Source organism: Magnolia sinica, chromosome 14 (genome assembly GCF_029962835.1).
Source record: "Magnolia sinica isolate HGM2019 chromosome 14, MsV1, whole genome shotgun sequence".
Classification (NCBI taxonomy): domain Eukaryota; kingdom Viridiplantae; phylum Streptophyta; class Magnoliopsida; order Magnoliales; family Magnoliaceae; genus Magnolia; species Magnolia sinica.
The window spans coordinates 2,294,180-2,310,248 of NC_080586.1; the positions used below are offsets into that span (position 1 = coordinate 2,294,180).

Below are 16,069 nucleotides of genomic sequence, written 5' to 3' on the forward strand. Positions count from 1 at the left end.
TACCAATTGGTTTGAAAGTATAAGCTTAGCCATATGAGCGATGTGGATCAATGACGGGAGATCGGACGGCTTATGTCACCTTTGGAGAGAGCGTGAGTCTTTTCTGGTTTTAGTTTTGGACACCGCTTAGTTGCTACTCAGAACCAGTTATGTAGGTGGTTTTATGGTGGTGGAGAGACTTACATCTCCCGATTGGATTGGGAGCTGTCTCTCCCTAGGCTCACTCTAACTCCTCTCTTTGCACATATGATTGTATCTTTGTACGTACAATGATGTCTAGACATCCTAGTATCTTTTGTCTTTTAATGTCCAGGCATCCTACGCCGATTGTGCTAGAAATGAGGATAATAGAAGTTTGACTTTCGGGTACTCGTTTGTATTAGCGGGTGGAGCGATCAGTTGAATGTCAAATCTTTAGTCTATGGCTGCTCTTTCCACAATTGAAGTTGAGTATATGGCGATGACAAAAGCATTCAAGGAAGCGGTTTGGTTGAGGGGAATGATGAAAGAGTTGGGGCTTCAATAGGAAATCGTGCTAGTGCATTGTGACAACAAGAGTGCTATCAATTTGGCGAAGAACTCAGTGTACCACTCCCGGACCAAGCAAATTGATATGCGTCATCACTTTATCCGGCGGATGCTAGAGGAAAGCGGTATTTGCTCTTGAGAAGATTCACACCAATGAAAATCTGGTCAACATGCTTATAAAAGTGGTTCCTGCAGAGAAGTTCAGGTTTTTCTGGACTTCTCTTGGCTAAGTGAAGACATAATGAAGATGGAGTGTGCACATGAAGTGATAATGAAACTATGATAAAGATTAGAGATGGAATAACAGATTTATGGAGAAGGAAGATTGAAGACACGATGGAAATTGTTGAAATTGGTGCCTTTAATATGATGAAAACAAGGGTATTCGATCGATCGAGCGTAGCTTTGATCAGATCGAGAAAATCCCAAATTTCCCAGTTAACTGTCTAGACAATTTTGGACATGTTTGATCGATCGAAGATCGGGACTTGATCAATCGAGAGTATTCAAAAAATACATGTTTGCTCTCTAGACATTTTTTTGGTGTTTTTGATCAATAGGTAGATCTGTCTTTAATTGATCGATGATCGTCAATTGATCGAAGGTTCGATTGATAGTTTGCTTAACTTCTGTAAGAGTGCACGATTTGTTTCTAATTCTATATGCAACCTTATATAATTGGGTGTAATGAGGGATCAAGGTTAAGGAACGAATGTGGGAGAACCCTAAAGAGTTTTCTAGGGTTTTGAAAGGGAATTTCATCATGAGAGACGAGGGTTTTGAGAATTTGTAAGTTAGCTATCTCTTATAATTCTCGTTTCATAATGGATTTGTCTCTTGGTGCTCTAGTTTTTTTCCCACTAGGGTTTCCATGTAAATTGTTGTGTTCTCTCTGTAATTGCTTGATTTTCGTTTCTCTTTTCACGTGTTTGATTCGTTCTAAGGCTGCTTCCACACCTAACGTGTGGCGGCTGCGCACAACGGTTTGGATGCCTGTAAATCATTTAGAAGTCATTTATAAGTGTAAATCATTTACAACCTGTCCTGTTTGGCTTTCACCTATAAATGATTTACAGGTGAATGATTATTTGTGTTTGGATAGCTTGTAAATTGTTTATATCTAATAATTGGGTATTCAAAATGGGTAAAAGTTGTAAATGAAGATGTTGTAAATAAAATCACAGCTTTTTACTAAGAGATCAAAAGGAGGTAAAAGCTATAAATCATTTACAGCTTATAAATGATTCACAAGCATAAATTAGCATCCAAACACAGCCTGTAAATGATTTTCTTATAAATCATTTACAACTAGCCCCATTTACATGTATCCAAACGACCCCTTAACCTTCGCAAGGTAGAATATCAATAACAAAGTTTAGAGCTTCAACAAAAGACAACAATAAACGTTGACAAAATGGGGCCATCTGGGCCCACATTTCTGCCTCAAAAACCCATGAGTTGGATGCATAAATGATCCTGGGGAATCAGAATCTCTAATTACACATACCACCCAAAACTATCTGAAAAATTGCACTCGAAAAATTACTAAGATGAAGCACTCATGTGAAGTGCTACTAAGGAGGCATACACCCCATCTTTGATATTGATTAAGGTCTCATGCCTCCCTTTCTCTGCTATAACTCCATTCTTAACCACTGCAATTAGATCAGCACCTTTAATTGTGGACAACCGGTGGGCCACCACGATTGTGGTCCGGTTCACCATCACTCGGTCCAATGCATCCTGAACCACTCGCTCGGACTCAGCATCGAGCGCGCTTGTCGCCTCGTCTAGTAACAAGACCTTTGGCTCCTTCACTATCGCACGTGCGATCGCCACACGTTGCTTCTGCCCGCCTGACAATTGGACCCCACGCTCTCCTACTAGCGCGTCGTAGCCCTGCAATTAAAACAAATTTATAAATGTGATAAATAATAGTTAGCATTAAATAGTTAAAATCTGAGAGCATGAAATAAAGCACAAGAAAATCATCAGCATTACAGATATTTTTAACTTAAATCATGTATCTTCATTTCATTTAACTTGGTTTTAAACAGATTGTGAACTTAGATGGTCATAGCTATTTATATAAGATAGAACTCAACCAGGGATTAGCGACTAGCCCGAGTCCACTCGGACTCGGTCAATTCTAGTTCAGCACGACGAGCTAGCATTGAAAATATGGGTGACTCGGCTTGACTCGGCCGAGTCGCAACTTGTCTCAAGATCGAGTGAGTCGGTCTGACTCACTGAGTCTTAAAACCATGAAATCAACTAAGCATAGGATGTGACCTTACGGTCAATCACATGACTCTTACCGAATGTTCTCCATACTTGACTGAGCCATGACTCGACTCAAGACTCAGTGAGTCGATCCGACTCCTTGAGTCTTAAAACCATGAAACCAACCTAAGCATGGGATGTGACCTTATGATCAAAAACTATTTATCTCGAAGGAATCATGCAATCCTTGATAGAATGTTCTGCATAGAATCCTCCAATTGGCAGTTTGTACAAATGGGTCACATTGCTGGCTAATCCAGGACATTGATATTATGGGGCCCACATGCATGGTCCATAATATCAGTGGAAAGGGTCAGTGAACCATGACCCCTTGTATGAACTGAATACGGAAGGTTACTGCAAAGGTTACTGAATAATAATGATTTAACAGCAATTGTGTCACAGTGATCCAACCTGTTGCAATCCACTTATGAAGTTGTGGGCATTTGCAGACTCGGCGGCAGCCAGAATCTCTGCTTCAGTCACATTTCCTTCCTTTCCATAGGCAACGTTGGCTCTGATCGTGTCATTGAACAGCACTGGTTCTTGACTCACCAGACCCATTTGTCGCCTCAACCACCTCAACTGAAACCTTTGAATTTCTGTTCTGTCTAGAGTAATGTGACCTGAATCAGGGTCGTAGAATCTCTGCAACAACGCGATCACCGTCGATTTTCCACTTCCACTTTCTCCAACCAGAGCGACTGTCTGAGAGACAAGATCATAATCATTGGAAGCTTACAACATCGGACAGAAATTAGCTTGATAGACTTCTAAGGGCTTAGACAAGGCAAGACTTGAAGTTCATTCAATTAGAGTGCACAAATAGAGCTGTTTTTTTTATTTTTTTTAATCTAGTAATGTAAAGCGGCGGTTGTGTAACTGTATTTAGTGAAGTTGGTTTTTGTACTTGAGTTCATAGTCACTGCGGATGGATGTCTTCTGATCAATGGCAGTTAATTGAGGTCTGTACATGAAGTTGGTTGAGGTATTTCAATCTCAGTTACACTTTCTTGGAAGAGTCTATAAACCTCATGTTGCATTTAGATGTGATATTGAATTAATCAAATAGCCAATTCCTGAAATGGGTTACAGGTATTTAGACTGATTTTTTGAGAATTACCTTGCCGGATTGAACTGCCAGGCAAAGATCTTGGAAAACCTGAACATCGGGCCTCATAGGATACTTGAAGCTGACATGCTTAAACTCGATCTCACCCTTCACATCTTCTAATGTGATTCCGGAGTCGTCGCTGGGATCTATCTGAGACTTGCGATCTAGAATTGCAAATATAGTAGCTGCAGAAATCTTTGCTTTGGCAGAATCAGGTGCTAGGGAACTTGACTGAGAAATTCCGATTGCTGCCATGCTGAGAGCAAAGAAAACCTGAAAATGAAGCAACAAGCAATGAATTCACAAAGATCTGCACAAACAAAGAATTATACACTGTAAATGACTCAAGTGATTGTTGTGGGAAAGTTATGTTCTTTCATGATCCAGCTCGCACTACTTGTTCTTGTTTTGGGGTGTTTGGATGCTCAAATGAAATGAATTACAATACATTTAGTTGATAAATGTGAATTTTTGAACGTGGGCAGGTCTCATTCATTCATGATGAGGGACTAGCCTCCAAGTTACCACTACAATAGCTTCAAGTCCTACTTGACAAGCGTGGAATTGCAAGTAGATGACTAGCTTTCTTTATTAATTAAAATGGTGCAGCACACACCTTGATGATCTCCTCTTCATTGAATTGATAATTGCAATTCAAGTCAATGGAGCATCCAAACACACCCTTAAGGAGGCCTAGTCCCCACAAAATTTCTCAATTAACACACATTTGAGAGTAAATGAGAAACTTATGCTCAGGGAAACAAGTCATCTCTTGGATTTTATTTCCGTCAAAAACACTATATTTTCAAGCCACTAAAACTGGATATCAGTTGTAAAATATTTTCACTGCTACTCAAACATTTCTGCACCGACCCAACATTTAACATTGGGTAATCTTCACTGATTCCATCTCAGTTATATAATCTAATGTAGAAGTTTGAAAATGCCGCCATGTACCGGAACCTTTTTGTTTTTGTATTTTCATGCAAGCCCAAAAATTTCTCATAGAGATGGAAGAATTACTTACACGGAAAACCTTTGCGAATGTTGTCTTCCCATCATCGACTAGCCGGGCACCTGCATAGAAACTTGCTGCATAGACAGAAAACAGCAGGAAAAAGGAGATCCCGAAACCAATTCCACTAATCAACCCTTGCCTTATTCCAGTCTTCATTGGGCCTTCACATTTCTCCTTGTAGAGTTCCATGACCTTCTCTTCCGCACAAAAAGAAGCGACTGTTCTTATACTCCCAACTGCATCACTAGCAACTTGACTTGCTTCCTCGTACATAATCTACAACCATTTTCAGATTTGAACGTGACAATAGAAAGTTGAAGGATTTTAAGCACTACATGTAACTATGATGTACTACAAATAAAGCATAAAAGGCAGTGTGGATTCACTGTCGAATTGAATTGCAATAATTTGTTTCGAGAGCGTTTGGTTGCACTAATTATCATGATTAATCAGTCTAATTTGGTGCAAATTTCATGATGTTTCATAAAATTTGGGCAACCGAACAAACCCTTGACAAAGTGGATATGATCATATTGTAATTCCTTAGCATTCATAACAATGAACTAGTCTCCAAATTGCAAATAGATTAGTTTCAAGTTGGACTCGAAAGTAGCTTAGCTACAGTTTGATTAGCTGCAATGGATATGATCATGCGTGGGACATTGTTACTCGACCTACTGACCAACAATTAATTGGTAGTAAATGGATTTATTTTGTGAACCTCAAGTCTGACGGATCATTAGATCGATACAAAGCTCGGCTTGTCACTCAGGGATACAAACAGGAACACGGAATTGATTATTATGAGACATTCGCTCCTGTGGCCAAGATGAAAACTGTTCGCACTCTTCTGGAAGTATCATCAGTTCGCTCTTGACCACTCACTTAGATGGACGTGAAAAATGCTTTTCTTCATGGAGACCTCCAAGAAACAGTATAGTTGAAACCTCCTCTTGGATCTTTAATCCCTGCCAATAAAGTTTGTCACCTGAAGAAAACTCTATACGGTCTCAAACAGGCCCCTCGGGCATGATTCCAACGTTTTCATGATATTGTTACAGGAGTTGGCTTTACTCAAAGTGGCCATGATCCATCTTTATTCTTGCGCACCTCTGAGCATGGAATTGTTATGGTTCTCGTATATGTTGATTACCTACTTCTGACTGGTAGCGATGATACTAGCATCTCGGCATTAAAGGAAGTTCTGAAGTCATCCTTCAAGATGAAGGACCTAGGTCATCTGACATACTTTATTGGACTTGAATTTTCGCGTTCTATACGTGGAATCCTAGTCAGCCAGCATAAATATATCAAGGATCTTCTTGCCTTGGCCTTCTTAACGGATCAGAAGACAGTTTAGATTCCCTTAGAACTTAACATTCAATATGGCCGTAACGATAGTGAACTCCTTGTGGATCCTACATTATACCGCCATTTGGTTGGGAGTCTGGTTTACTTAACAATGGCTCATCCTGATATTGCCTACGCAGTCCAAGTTGTTAGCCAATTTGTTTCTGCTCCTTGAACTATTCATATGACTGCAGTATTGCGCATCTTATGGTACCTAAGTGTGGAACTCTGGATCGATCTTTGTTCTTCTCCTCCTCGGCCCCTTTGGACCTTCGTGCTTATTCAGATGCTGACTGGGCCGGTTGTACTCTCACACACGGATCTACCACTGGCTACTGTGTTTTTCTTGGCACTTCTCTCATCTCTTGGAAGTGTAAGAAGTAGGCACCTATTTCCAAATCAAGCACGGAAGCCAAGTATAGAGCAATGTCAGCAGCTTGTAGTGAGATTATCTGGTTACGTGGACTTCTTTCTAACTTGGGCGTTCATATACAAGATCCTACTCCACTCCATGTAGACAATCTGAGTGTCATTCAGATTGCATCTAATCCGATTTTCCATGAACGGACAAAGCATATTGAAGTTGACTGTCACTTCATCCGCGAGAAGTTTCAGTCTCGGCTCATTTTACTACTACATGTCACATCCCATGATCAGATTGCCAACATTCTCACGAAGTCCCTCACTTCTATACGACACTCATTTCTAATTAGCAAACTATTACTTGTCGATGACTAGCATTAGTTTGAGGGGGGATGTCAAACAAGCCACATGCCTTGTATAGCCGATTCTATAGATAGACAATGTATAAGTAGAAGATTTTGTATTTATCATTTTACCTTGTATAGTGATTGTAAAACTCTATATATTCAACCCTTCAGGGTTGTCTCAAATACACAGAAAAGCAAAGGAGAATCATTTTTCCTCAAAGAGTTCATCGTTTTTGCTTTGTTTACATGATTGATACTTCTTCATGAATGGTCACGAGGAAGCATCACTAACTATTGCCATTTACTCTTGACTAAAATGATGAATTCAATTCACTTGTGCATCCAAACGTATCCTAAATCAACAAAAAATTGAAACTCTGAAACTGTTCTATTTATCCTTTTTCCTTTCTTTTCTTTTCTTTTTTGGCTGCAAAGACTATTATTTTTTGATGTTTTATCTTGTATGTTGGAAAGCGGGACCCGAGATGCCAAGGTGACCCCATGTGGATGCATCACACACAATTTTCACATGAGAAACTCTGGTGTTTCTCCTTGGGGCTGTTTGACTCTTGAGAATCTAATCCGTAGGAAATGGATCCATTAGTGAGTAGCTGAATTTGTGTTTGGGTCCTGGGGAAGGGGGAAATGAATTCCCATAAGAATCCAATATCTAAAATTTAACCCTGTTATGATTCTCATCCTTAAGATGGGTTGGAAAATTTTAAGAAATGGATTCCCATACAATGATTTGAAAAGGATAAAAAACATGTTCTCTCCTCTCCTCTTCATTCTCAGTGTCCAAACACAAAAGAATTAATTTCCCAGTACCCAAACACAACAGAATCTCTTCTAGTGGGAAACTGTTTCCTAGAAACAAATTCATGACCCCTCTTAAGATTCCAGGGAGCCAAATGACCATTTAATGTGAAACATCTCTATTTATAACTCCCTCGAAACTTCATGGGAATAACACCTGACCTCTTCTATTCGAGCGATATATCTATTACCAAATCTCTCTCTTCATATGTTTGAGATGGAACTTATGGTTTCCATTGGTGCAAATCCAATCATCTTGATTTGAGATGAAAAGCTATTTCCCTTTGGTAGAAAATGGTTATCCATTAAGTGGGGGAAATGGTATTTAAGAAACAGAAGGATTATGCTCCTACTCTTGCAAGAACGGACTAACAAGGTAAGCTACCTAGCCAACCTTCATAATTAAATGCCGTCACTGTATGGATAGATCTCATTTTGAAAAGAACTATTATTGGAGAATTCATGGGTAGAGCCAGAGTGTGTGAATTGTATGGGTATAGCGTGTGGGATCATTGGTTTCCACTCTAGTAGTGCCAATGACTTTCAGTTTACCGGCATCAACGTAGAGACAAGCCACTTATAATATGCTACCGCTTCAAGACTTACTCATAAACCTACATCATGTATGTTGAATTTGCATGAGTTCGAAGGCAAACCTTTGCATTTGCGGTAGATCCCTTGATGAATTTCATTTGGATCCACCCGTTGAGGCCCATCAGTGGTATCATGGCTAAGATTATCAATGCTAATTGCCAATTTGCTTCAAAAGCAATGACCAGACCAGCTATAGCTGACGCAGCGTTTTGCACAAGCAGAGCAAGTGAATCTCCAACTAGGCGGCGGACAGTCGCTGCATCAGCCGATAGCCTTGCACCGATTGCACCACTTGAGTTCTCAGCATCATCGAACCATGTGATCTCCATGTTCACCACCTTTTCAAACGACATCGACCGAATCCTTCTTATCAAATGGCAGCCAGCTACAGCAAAGAAGTATGCTTGTGATGGGGAGACCACGAAAGATACAAAGCCAAGGGTAAGAAACATCAACGACCAAAATCCGGCATCCTTCCGAAGTTTCGATGGAGGTTCAAAGAATGTCCGAACTATACCAGAAAGGAGTACTCCAAACATGGGCAATATAACACCGTGGATGACCGCAGCAATGGTACCAAGCAGTAACACTGGGATCTCTGGCTTATTGAGATATGCAAGGCGGCGTAGCGGAACATCACGTGCTGGCTGCAGTGGCATTGGGCCGTTGGGCTCTGGTTGCATGGTTTCTTGGATGCTGAGCGCAGGAGGTAAACCGAACGGGACTGAGTATGAATGGCGGCTGCTGCTTCCAATGGATGATCCCTGGCTTATAGATCGTCGGAAGGAGAAGCGTTGACTCGACTGCCTGCCAGAATCTGATGTAATTTCCACTTTGTCTGGGTCAGTTACAGTTTGTGGTTCTGGCTCCTGGTTAACTTCTTGCAAGCGTATAAGCTGACAGTATGCTCCATTTGGATCCTTGAGTAGCTCTGAATGAGAACCTGATCAAATGACTCAGAGCTGAATTAGGCAGTTCTGACAGTTATATCAGAACATGATATAAAACATCTAGGGTGTGTTTGATTGAAATTTGGTGCAACCGAATGCACCCACATGTGAATTTTTATCTAAGTTTCAAAAGAGTTGGATGTCTTGTCATTTCGTCTTTCTTGAAATATACAGACAAAAATGGCATGCCTGAGCCATATCAAATCGATCTTAGCAAGGTTCTTACCCTTCTCAATGACTAATCCTTGATGAATCACAGCAATCATATCAGCATTCCTCACTGTGCTCAATCTATGGGCAACAATGACAGTGGTTCGGTTGATCATGATCCTGTCTAGTGCCTCCTGCACGACCCGTTCGGATTCTGCATCGAGCGCACTTGTGGCTTCGTCTAAAAGAAGTATTCTTGGGTCTTTTAGAATTGCTCTGGCTATGGCGATTCTCTGCTTCTGTCCCCCGGACAGCTGAGTTCCATGCTCACCAACCATTGTGTCAAGACCCTGAATATAAAGTATTTCAATAGAAGAAGAGGTAAATAGCCATTCTCTTCCCTTAAATCAACTGCTACTTGTATATAAAAACCATGACCAAGGTACAGATTCTGTCATTAGCTTCTATACAAAGCTGTGACTATTGTGCAATTTACTTTAATGAACCATGGTACCCCAAAAAAAATTTTGTAAATAGGTGAAGCTCCAATCATTCAGGGGGTGTTTGGATGTACTATTGGATTGAATTTCAATAAATATAACTGCAATTTGAGCTGCTATCTCATGATGAATGATGGAAAATATCATTAAATATTTTCATTTCCTCTTGATTAAGGGCGCATTACATTTCACCTATTATCACAAAATATCACGATATTTCATGACATTTGGCGCAACCAAATGCAACCGAAGTTGGTATCGATCCCTAGTGGGGGTGGCTAACAGTGAAGTGTGAACTGACAGTGGGGTGTACTAACAAGCTAACCAAAAAAAAATAAATGCAACCTAAGTTAAATATCATAATTCAGTTCATTTGCATCCAAATGCAGGCTAAGTTACACTTAAGTGGAGATAAACATTCACAATATTCTTTCAGTTAGAAACTTTAGCTTTTTCAGGATATTATCGCAATTTTATTTTCACCAGTCCAACTAAAAATGAAGCCAACTGCATTTGGGACTCATTTCACCTCTTATTCGAAGTGCGACTAACCCAAGTTTGGAAATCTCACTTTGTCGCGACTTGATTATCACAATCCAATTCACCTCTACATCCAAACATAGAAATGGTTTCAATCACAAGAAGAGCTGAAATACTGGTAACCTGAGGCATTTTGTCTATGAACTTTGCAGCATTGGCAAGCTCAGCTGCAGCTCTGATCTCTTCAATGGTTGCATCATCCTTACTGTAGGCAATGTTTTCTCTAATACTAGAAGTAAACAGCACCGGTTCCTGGCTAACAAGCCCGATTTTGCCTCTGATCCATCTGAGGTGGAACTCCTTGAGATTTATACCATCTATCAGTACTTCACCAGCTTGTGGGTCGTAAAACCTCTCTATCAGGCTGATCACAGTAGACTTGCCGCTACCACTCTCTCCTACTAAAGCTGTGGTGGTGCCACTGGGTATAGAAAGAGAGAACCCGGCAAATATTTGCTCGTCAGGTCTGGCTGGGTAGCTAAAATAAACATCCCTTAATTCAATCTCTCCTAGAACATCGTCCAGTTTCCGCCCACTGTCGTCATATGCATCTATCTCTGGCTTCCGCTTGATTGTTGAGAACATCTTGAATCCTGCCGCCTGTCCTGCTGCAAACGCAGTCATGCATGGAGACGCCTGCCCAAGAGACCTGAGTAATCCAAGTATAAACCATCAGAACAAGATCTCCCTCAATTTCAACAATAAATAACAGCTTGCATACAATCATGTAGGCATATATGCACACTTACATGGATGTGTAAAATATGCATATATAGTAAGCTTTAGCCACAAAGTCCGATTATCTACTAATGTAAATATATATATATATATATATATATATATATATATATATATATATATATATATATAAAAGAAGTTTAGGGATCCAAAAGGAATGTCTAGATGAATACATGTCTGATCACGTTTGAATTGGACAGCTGAACATGATTGTTTGGAGTTACACAATTTGATTAAGGACTTAACAGAACATTTTTTATTTTTTTTTCTTTCTTATAAACTTAAAGAAGTGGAGTTCGAAACTGACAAGGAACCTATCATGACTGAATACATTATGTTCATCACGTGGCCACCCGTATATCCCTTTTCCAGTATCATCTTCGAACCGAACCATATGGCCAAACCATAGCTGCCAAATATAATAAACAGAGCCAAACCGACACCTAAGCCAGAAGCCAACCCCTCTTGAACACCAGAACTATAAGCCATCTTCAGCAACTTGTCATATTTATCTATAGCTTGCTTCTCCCCAGTGAATGATGCAACCTGAGGAACCATGTCGATCATGCTTTCGCAAAATAAAAGACAGTGACTTCAGCCAAGTTTGGATGCACGATTGAATTGAACTGCGATATTTCAATTGAAGAAAGTGGAAATGACCAAGTTGGGGCTCGCCCCACCCCACTAATTATGACAGACTAGCCTTCGAATTGCAATTAAGATCAGTTCAAATGCATGGAACTTAATTTGGGGTTTTTTTTTTCATCATTACAGATAAAAATGGTGCTAACTCCACTTTGGTCATCTCTACTATGTTGAATTAGATTATCACAATTCAGTTAAATTGAGAATCCAAACTCACCATAAGATGCTTTTGTTCAGGAATTTTGAAGACTCGTCTGTCATGCTGTGAAAATTGCCTACCGTTCTAATTGATCCGATTGTCTGTTCTACAACCACTGCTGCTTCTGAGTACGCTGTTTGCCCACGGGAAGCCATCTTTGTTATAATAATAGAAACGAGTGCACCAGAAATCACAAGAAGAGGAATAGCTGATAGCATAACAATGGTAAGAAGCCATCCTTGGATAAATGCTATCACAAAGCCTCCTATGAATGTCGATATAAGCTGTAGGAACTTACCAACCTGTAAAAACAAAATGAAAAAAGGATGGTGCTTAGTGATCTCTTGACAAAATTAAAAGATGAAGATCAATCAGAAGTCCTAAACCTTCAAAAGAGAAGCATCCTTTGTTTCTTTCTTTCTTTGTAGTCAAACACATTCACTGATAAACCAAAAGGAATCTTCGTATTGCAGACAGTTGGGTGAGAAATATCAGTTCATATATACAAATTGCAAATGATTAGACTAGATTAAACCCACAACGTATCTTTAGGCTGATTTGGTTTCAGTATTCAATTGAATTGATCGATATGAACATCATGAGCTGCCCTGAAAAAAAACAGTTGTTGCTGATATCTCCTTCTCAGTTCCTTCTTCCATAACCCGAGCTCAGAAAAGGGAGAGATAAAAAAGCCCTATGGAGAATGTTTGAGTTGTGTTTGGTTGTAGCAAATTTCATGAAATCTTGTACTAAGACATTGATCATGAAATATCATGATATTTGGTGAAACCAAATGCACCCTAAAAGTATAAATAACTAAATTGTGATTAATTCCATTTGTATTAATATTGTACGCTCCCAAACTGCAACCGTGTTACTTTCAAAGGAATGCAATTACAATCTGAGGGCTACTTCCTTGCCCTAGATGTTAGGAAATCTCACTAAAAGTTTTGATAGAATCCTCTCGAAAAATCAATATGCATGAAACATACATCCTCCTTTCCTCCATTGATGCAAGCTAATAATAATAAACAATGGCTTTCTTGATGCCATTTCCAATCATTTAAGGTTGTGGTAGAAATCAGTTGTATCCTTTGTAGAATAAATGGTTAACATGGACTATGTCAATATTGTGTTTTATTTTTGGTGCTCCCTCAGGACACCATACCATTTTATTAATAAAATAGGTTAGGGAGGCCATTAGCTCCCTTACTCTCAATTTTTCCCAAATTCCCTTCTCATGCTTTCCTCCCATAACATGCTATCAGAGCTAGGGTTTCTCCATAGTACCAATTCAGATAGGCAGGAATTCTAATTGTACCTTCTCACCCATGGCATCTTGAATAAGAACCGTATCTCCCGACATCCTCCCAACAACTTCTCCTGCATTTGTTTCCTTATCAAAGAATGCAATGTCTTGTCTTAGTATGGTTTTCAGGTATAAATTCCTTATTCGGGCCGCCTGCCTTTCCCCAGTGACCACCCAACAAGCCACCTCTGACAAAGAACAAACATGGGCTTTCTTAGTCGAGTCCTCAGTAGCTTGGCCATTTTGCAAGTGTATATTCAAAAAGAAAAAAAAAAAAACAGTTACTTACGGAAGAATGAAGCCACGCCGGCCCCCACACCCAAGTAAACAAATCTCAAGGATACCTGAAGGCATAAGCAGATGAAACCATAACTAATTTATTATTTGAATAACCATCAAGGGCCTGTTTGGTTGCAACTTAAAAATGAGTTCATCTCGTTTTAGTCAATTGTAATTATGGATTAGAGATCATATTACTTTTTGGTAGAAAATAATCTTAATAACCAACAATCATTATCTCTAATACATAATTGCAATGAACTAAAATGAGGTGAACTCATTTTTATCTTGCACGCAAACAGGCCCTATAATGTTAAAACCAATTTCCCATTCATACATAATAGGATGCAAGAGAACAGAATCCAAGAAGAAAACATGATATGATTTTCCAGTGGGAAAACTAGGAAAATTTTCATTGCATTCAAACAAGGAATGCTACTATGATACATGAGCTTCATGGGAGTTTCATGAAGTATGGACTAAAAGTCCAAAACATCTCTGAGGAGCACAGGCAAAACCTCTGTTGTTTGTTCTGCAACAGGATGTTAGTTTGGTAGGCCACCATCATGTGGGTTAGCCATAGCTCAAAAGGCCAGCAGATCAGACTATGGAAGACATCTGATTTGTGGCCTGCAAAATGGATGCTTAATTTAAATATGGGAAAATTTCACCACTTTCAGATGGTGAGAGCTGTCCAATCACTATGATTTTTGGACTATGGACCATCCACATGGTGGCCCATCAAATGAACTCTCCAGATGACAACAAATGTTTGTGAGACTTTCCCATCATGATAGGATTCTCTATTTGAATGTCAAGGAATGATAGAATAAAATGTTGGGAAACCACACAACTTTTCCTTCTTTGTGCAAATCAAGAAATTTTGGGCATGAAGATATCTCGTAATAGGAAAATCGGCAAGCTTTGGTTATCACAAAAAAGGGACATTGAGAAAGTACTTGAAAGATTCCATATGGACAAGGCCTATTAGATGGTAGGAAAAAATCAAACTATGCAGTTTCTTGCAGTTGCATCATCCATTAGGTAGCCTATTAGATGATTGATCTTGATTGGTCAATGAGTTCCAATCATATTCATCCAGCCTCTAAGAACAACTGTCAGGCTTGCCCAGCAGTTAAACATACCTTGGAAATTGCATGAACCATTTTTTCAGTGTCTGTGTTTTCCCCAAAAGAGTTAACCATCTGACCAAAGACAACAGTCATGAGGGGTGCAGCGATCCCATTCCCAACAGCTGCGACCACGCCCACAGCCATCAAAACGAAGTCCGTGGTGTCCGCAAATGAGAAGAGCTTGTAAAATGGAACACTGTTCTTTCTCCCTTCTTCTCCTTCGCTCTTCTTGGAGTCTTCTTGATATTCCACCTTTCCGGGGTCTGCACTGGGGTCTGTTGCTGGCTTATCGCTCGTGGATGGAGCTTGAGGTGTGCTGACATCATCATCCATTCGAGTGTCCTCAGACATGTTATCGACTGCTGGACTAGTGATCTTCTTTCCTCCTTCAGGGGAAGTCACTATGTTTTAATGCAAGTCAAGACCTCTCTATCTGCATTCGACACTTGCATCATATGAAAAAAGATTTAATACTGAAAAAAGGTAGAGATGGACAGAAGAATCTTGATCTAATTACTTCAAAACCTGTTCATATCAAACTTCTGAAAATAAGGATTATGTAAATTTTGAAAAGACTATGGCCCACCATGATTGCTTGAAAGTTGTAAGTACTACATAAATTCGACAAACAAAAGATAGCAACTATATGGGAAGTCGCAGATTACACCATTTCACACAATATGTCAAAAATGTCCAACTACAGATAGTAAAAAAGATGATGAAAAGAAAGAGAAGTAGAAATGAACTTCTTTTAATATATATATATATATATATATATATATTTTTAATATATATATATATATATATATATATATATATATATATATAAGCAGAATATCTACAATTTCTCTAGCAATTATAGTCATAGACACGTTTGAAGGCCGACATCGCATATCTATCAATACCTAATGAAGATTAGTAAAATCCAATCAACCATATAGAGATGAAGAAAAACTGGTCATGACCCATGATCCGTTTTCAAACAAAACATGAATTCGTCGGTCGAAGTGAGTAAGATCTCCCAAAAAAATATTGGCAATTCAAACTTTAACACGTATGAACAAAACCCAGAAGGCCAATGAAGGTTACAAGTCCTTTCAGCTACAAAAACCATTTTTTTCCTACAACATGAATGCCAACTCCACAATCTCTACCGAAAGGTGGCAGGATTCACAACAAACACATCACATTCAATAACAAGGCATCGTGAAAA

General features: G+C 39.4%; 1 protein-coding gene across 1 annotated transcript; it reads right to left on the reverse strand.

Annotated features, from left to right (window-relative positions):
- Positions 1-1,847: 1,847 nt before the first annotated feature.
- On the reverse strand, positions 1,848-15,273 carry LOC131225768 (ABC transporter B family member 11-like). The gene is made up of 12 exons (XM_058221355.1): positions 14,869-15,273; positions 13,734-13,788; positions 13,457-13,632; positions 12,216-12,437; positions 11,599-11,837; positions 10,677-11,202; positions 9,590-9,863; positions 8,476-9,356; positions 4,953-5,219; positions 3,935-4,198; positions 3,226-3,519; positions 1,848-2,427 (listed from the first exon to the last, which is right to left on the reverse strand). The coding sequence occupies exons 1-12, from the start codon at positions 15,205-15,207 to the stop codon at positions 2,074-2,076; spliced, it is 3,891 nt and encodes a 1,296-aa protein (XP_058077338.1). The 5' UTR covers positions 15,208-15,273; the 3' UTR covers positions 1,848-2,073.
- Between the last annotated feature and the right edge of the window lie 796 nt (positions 15,274-16,069).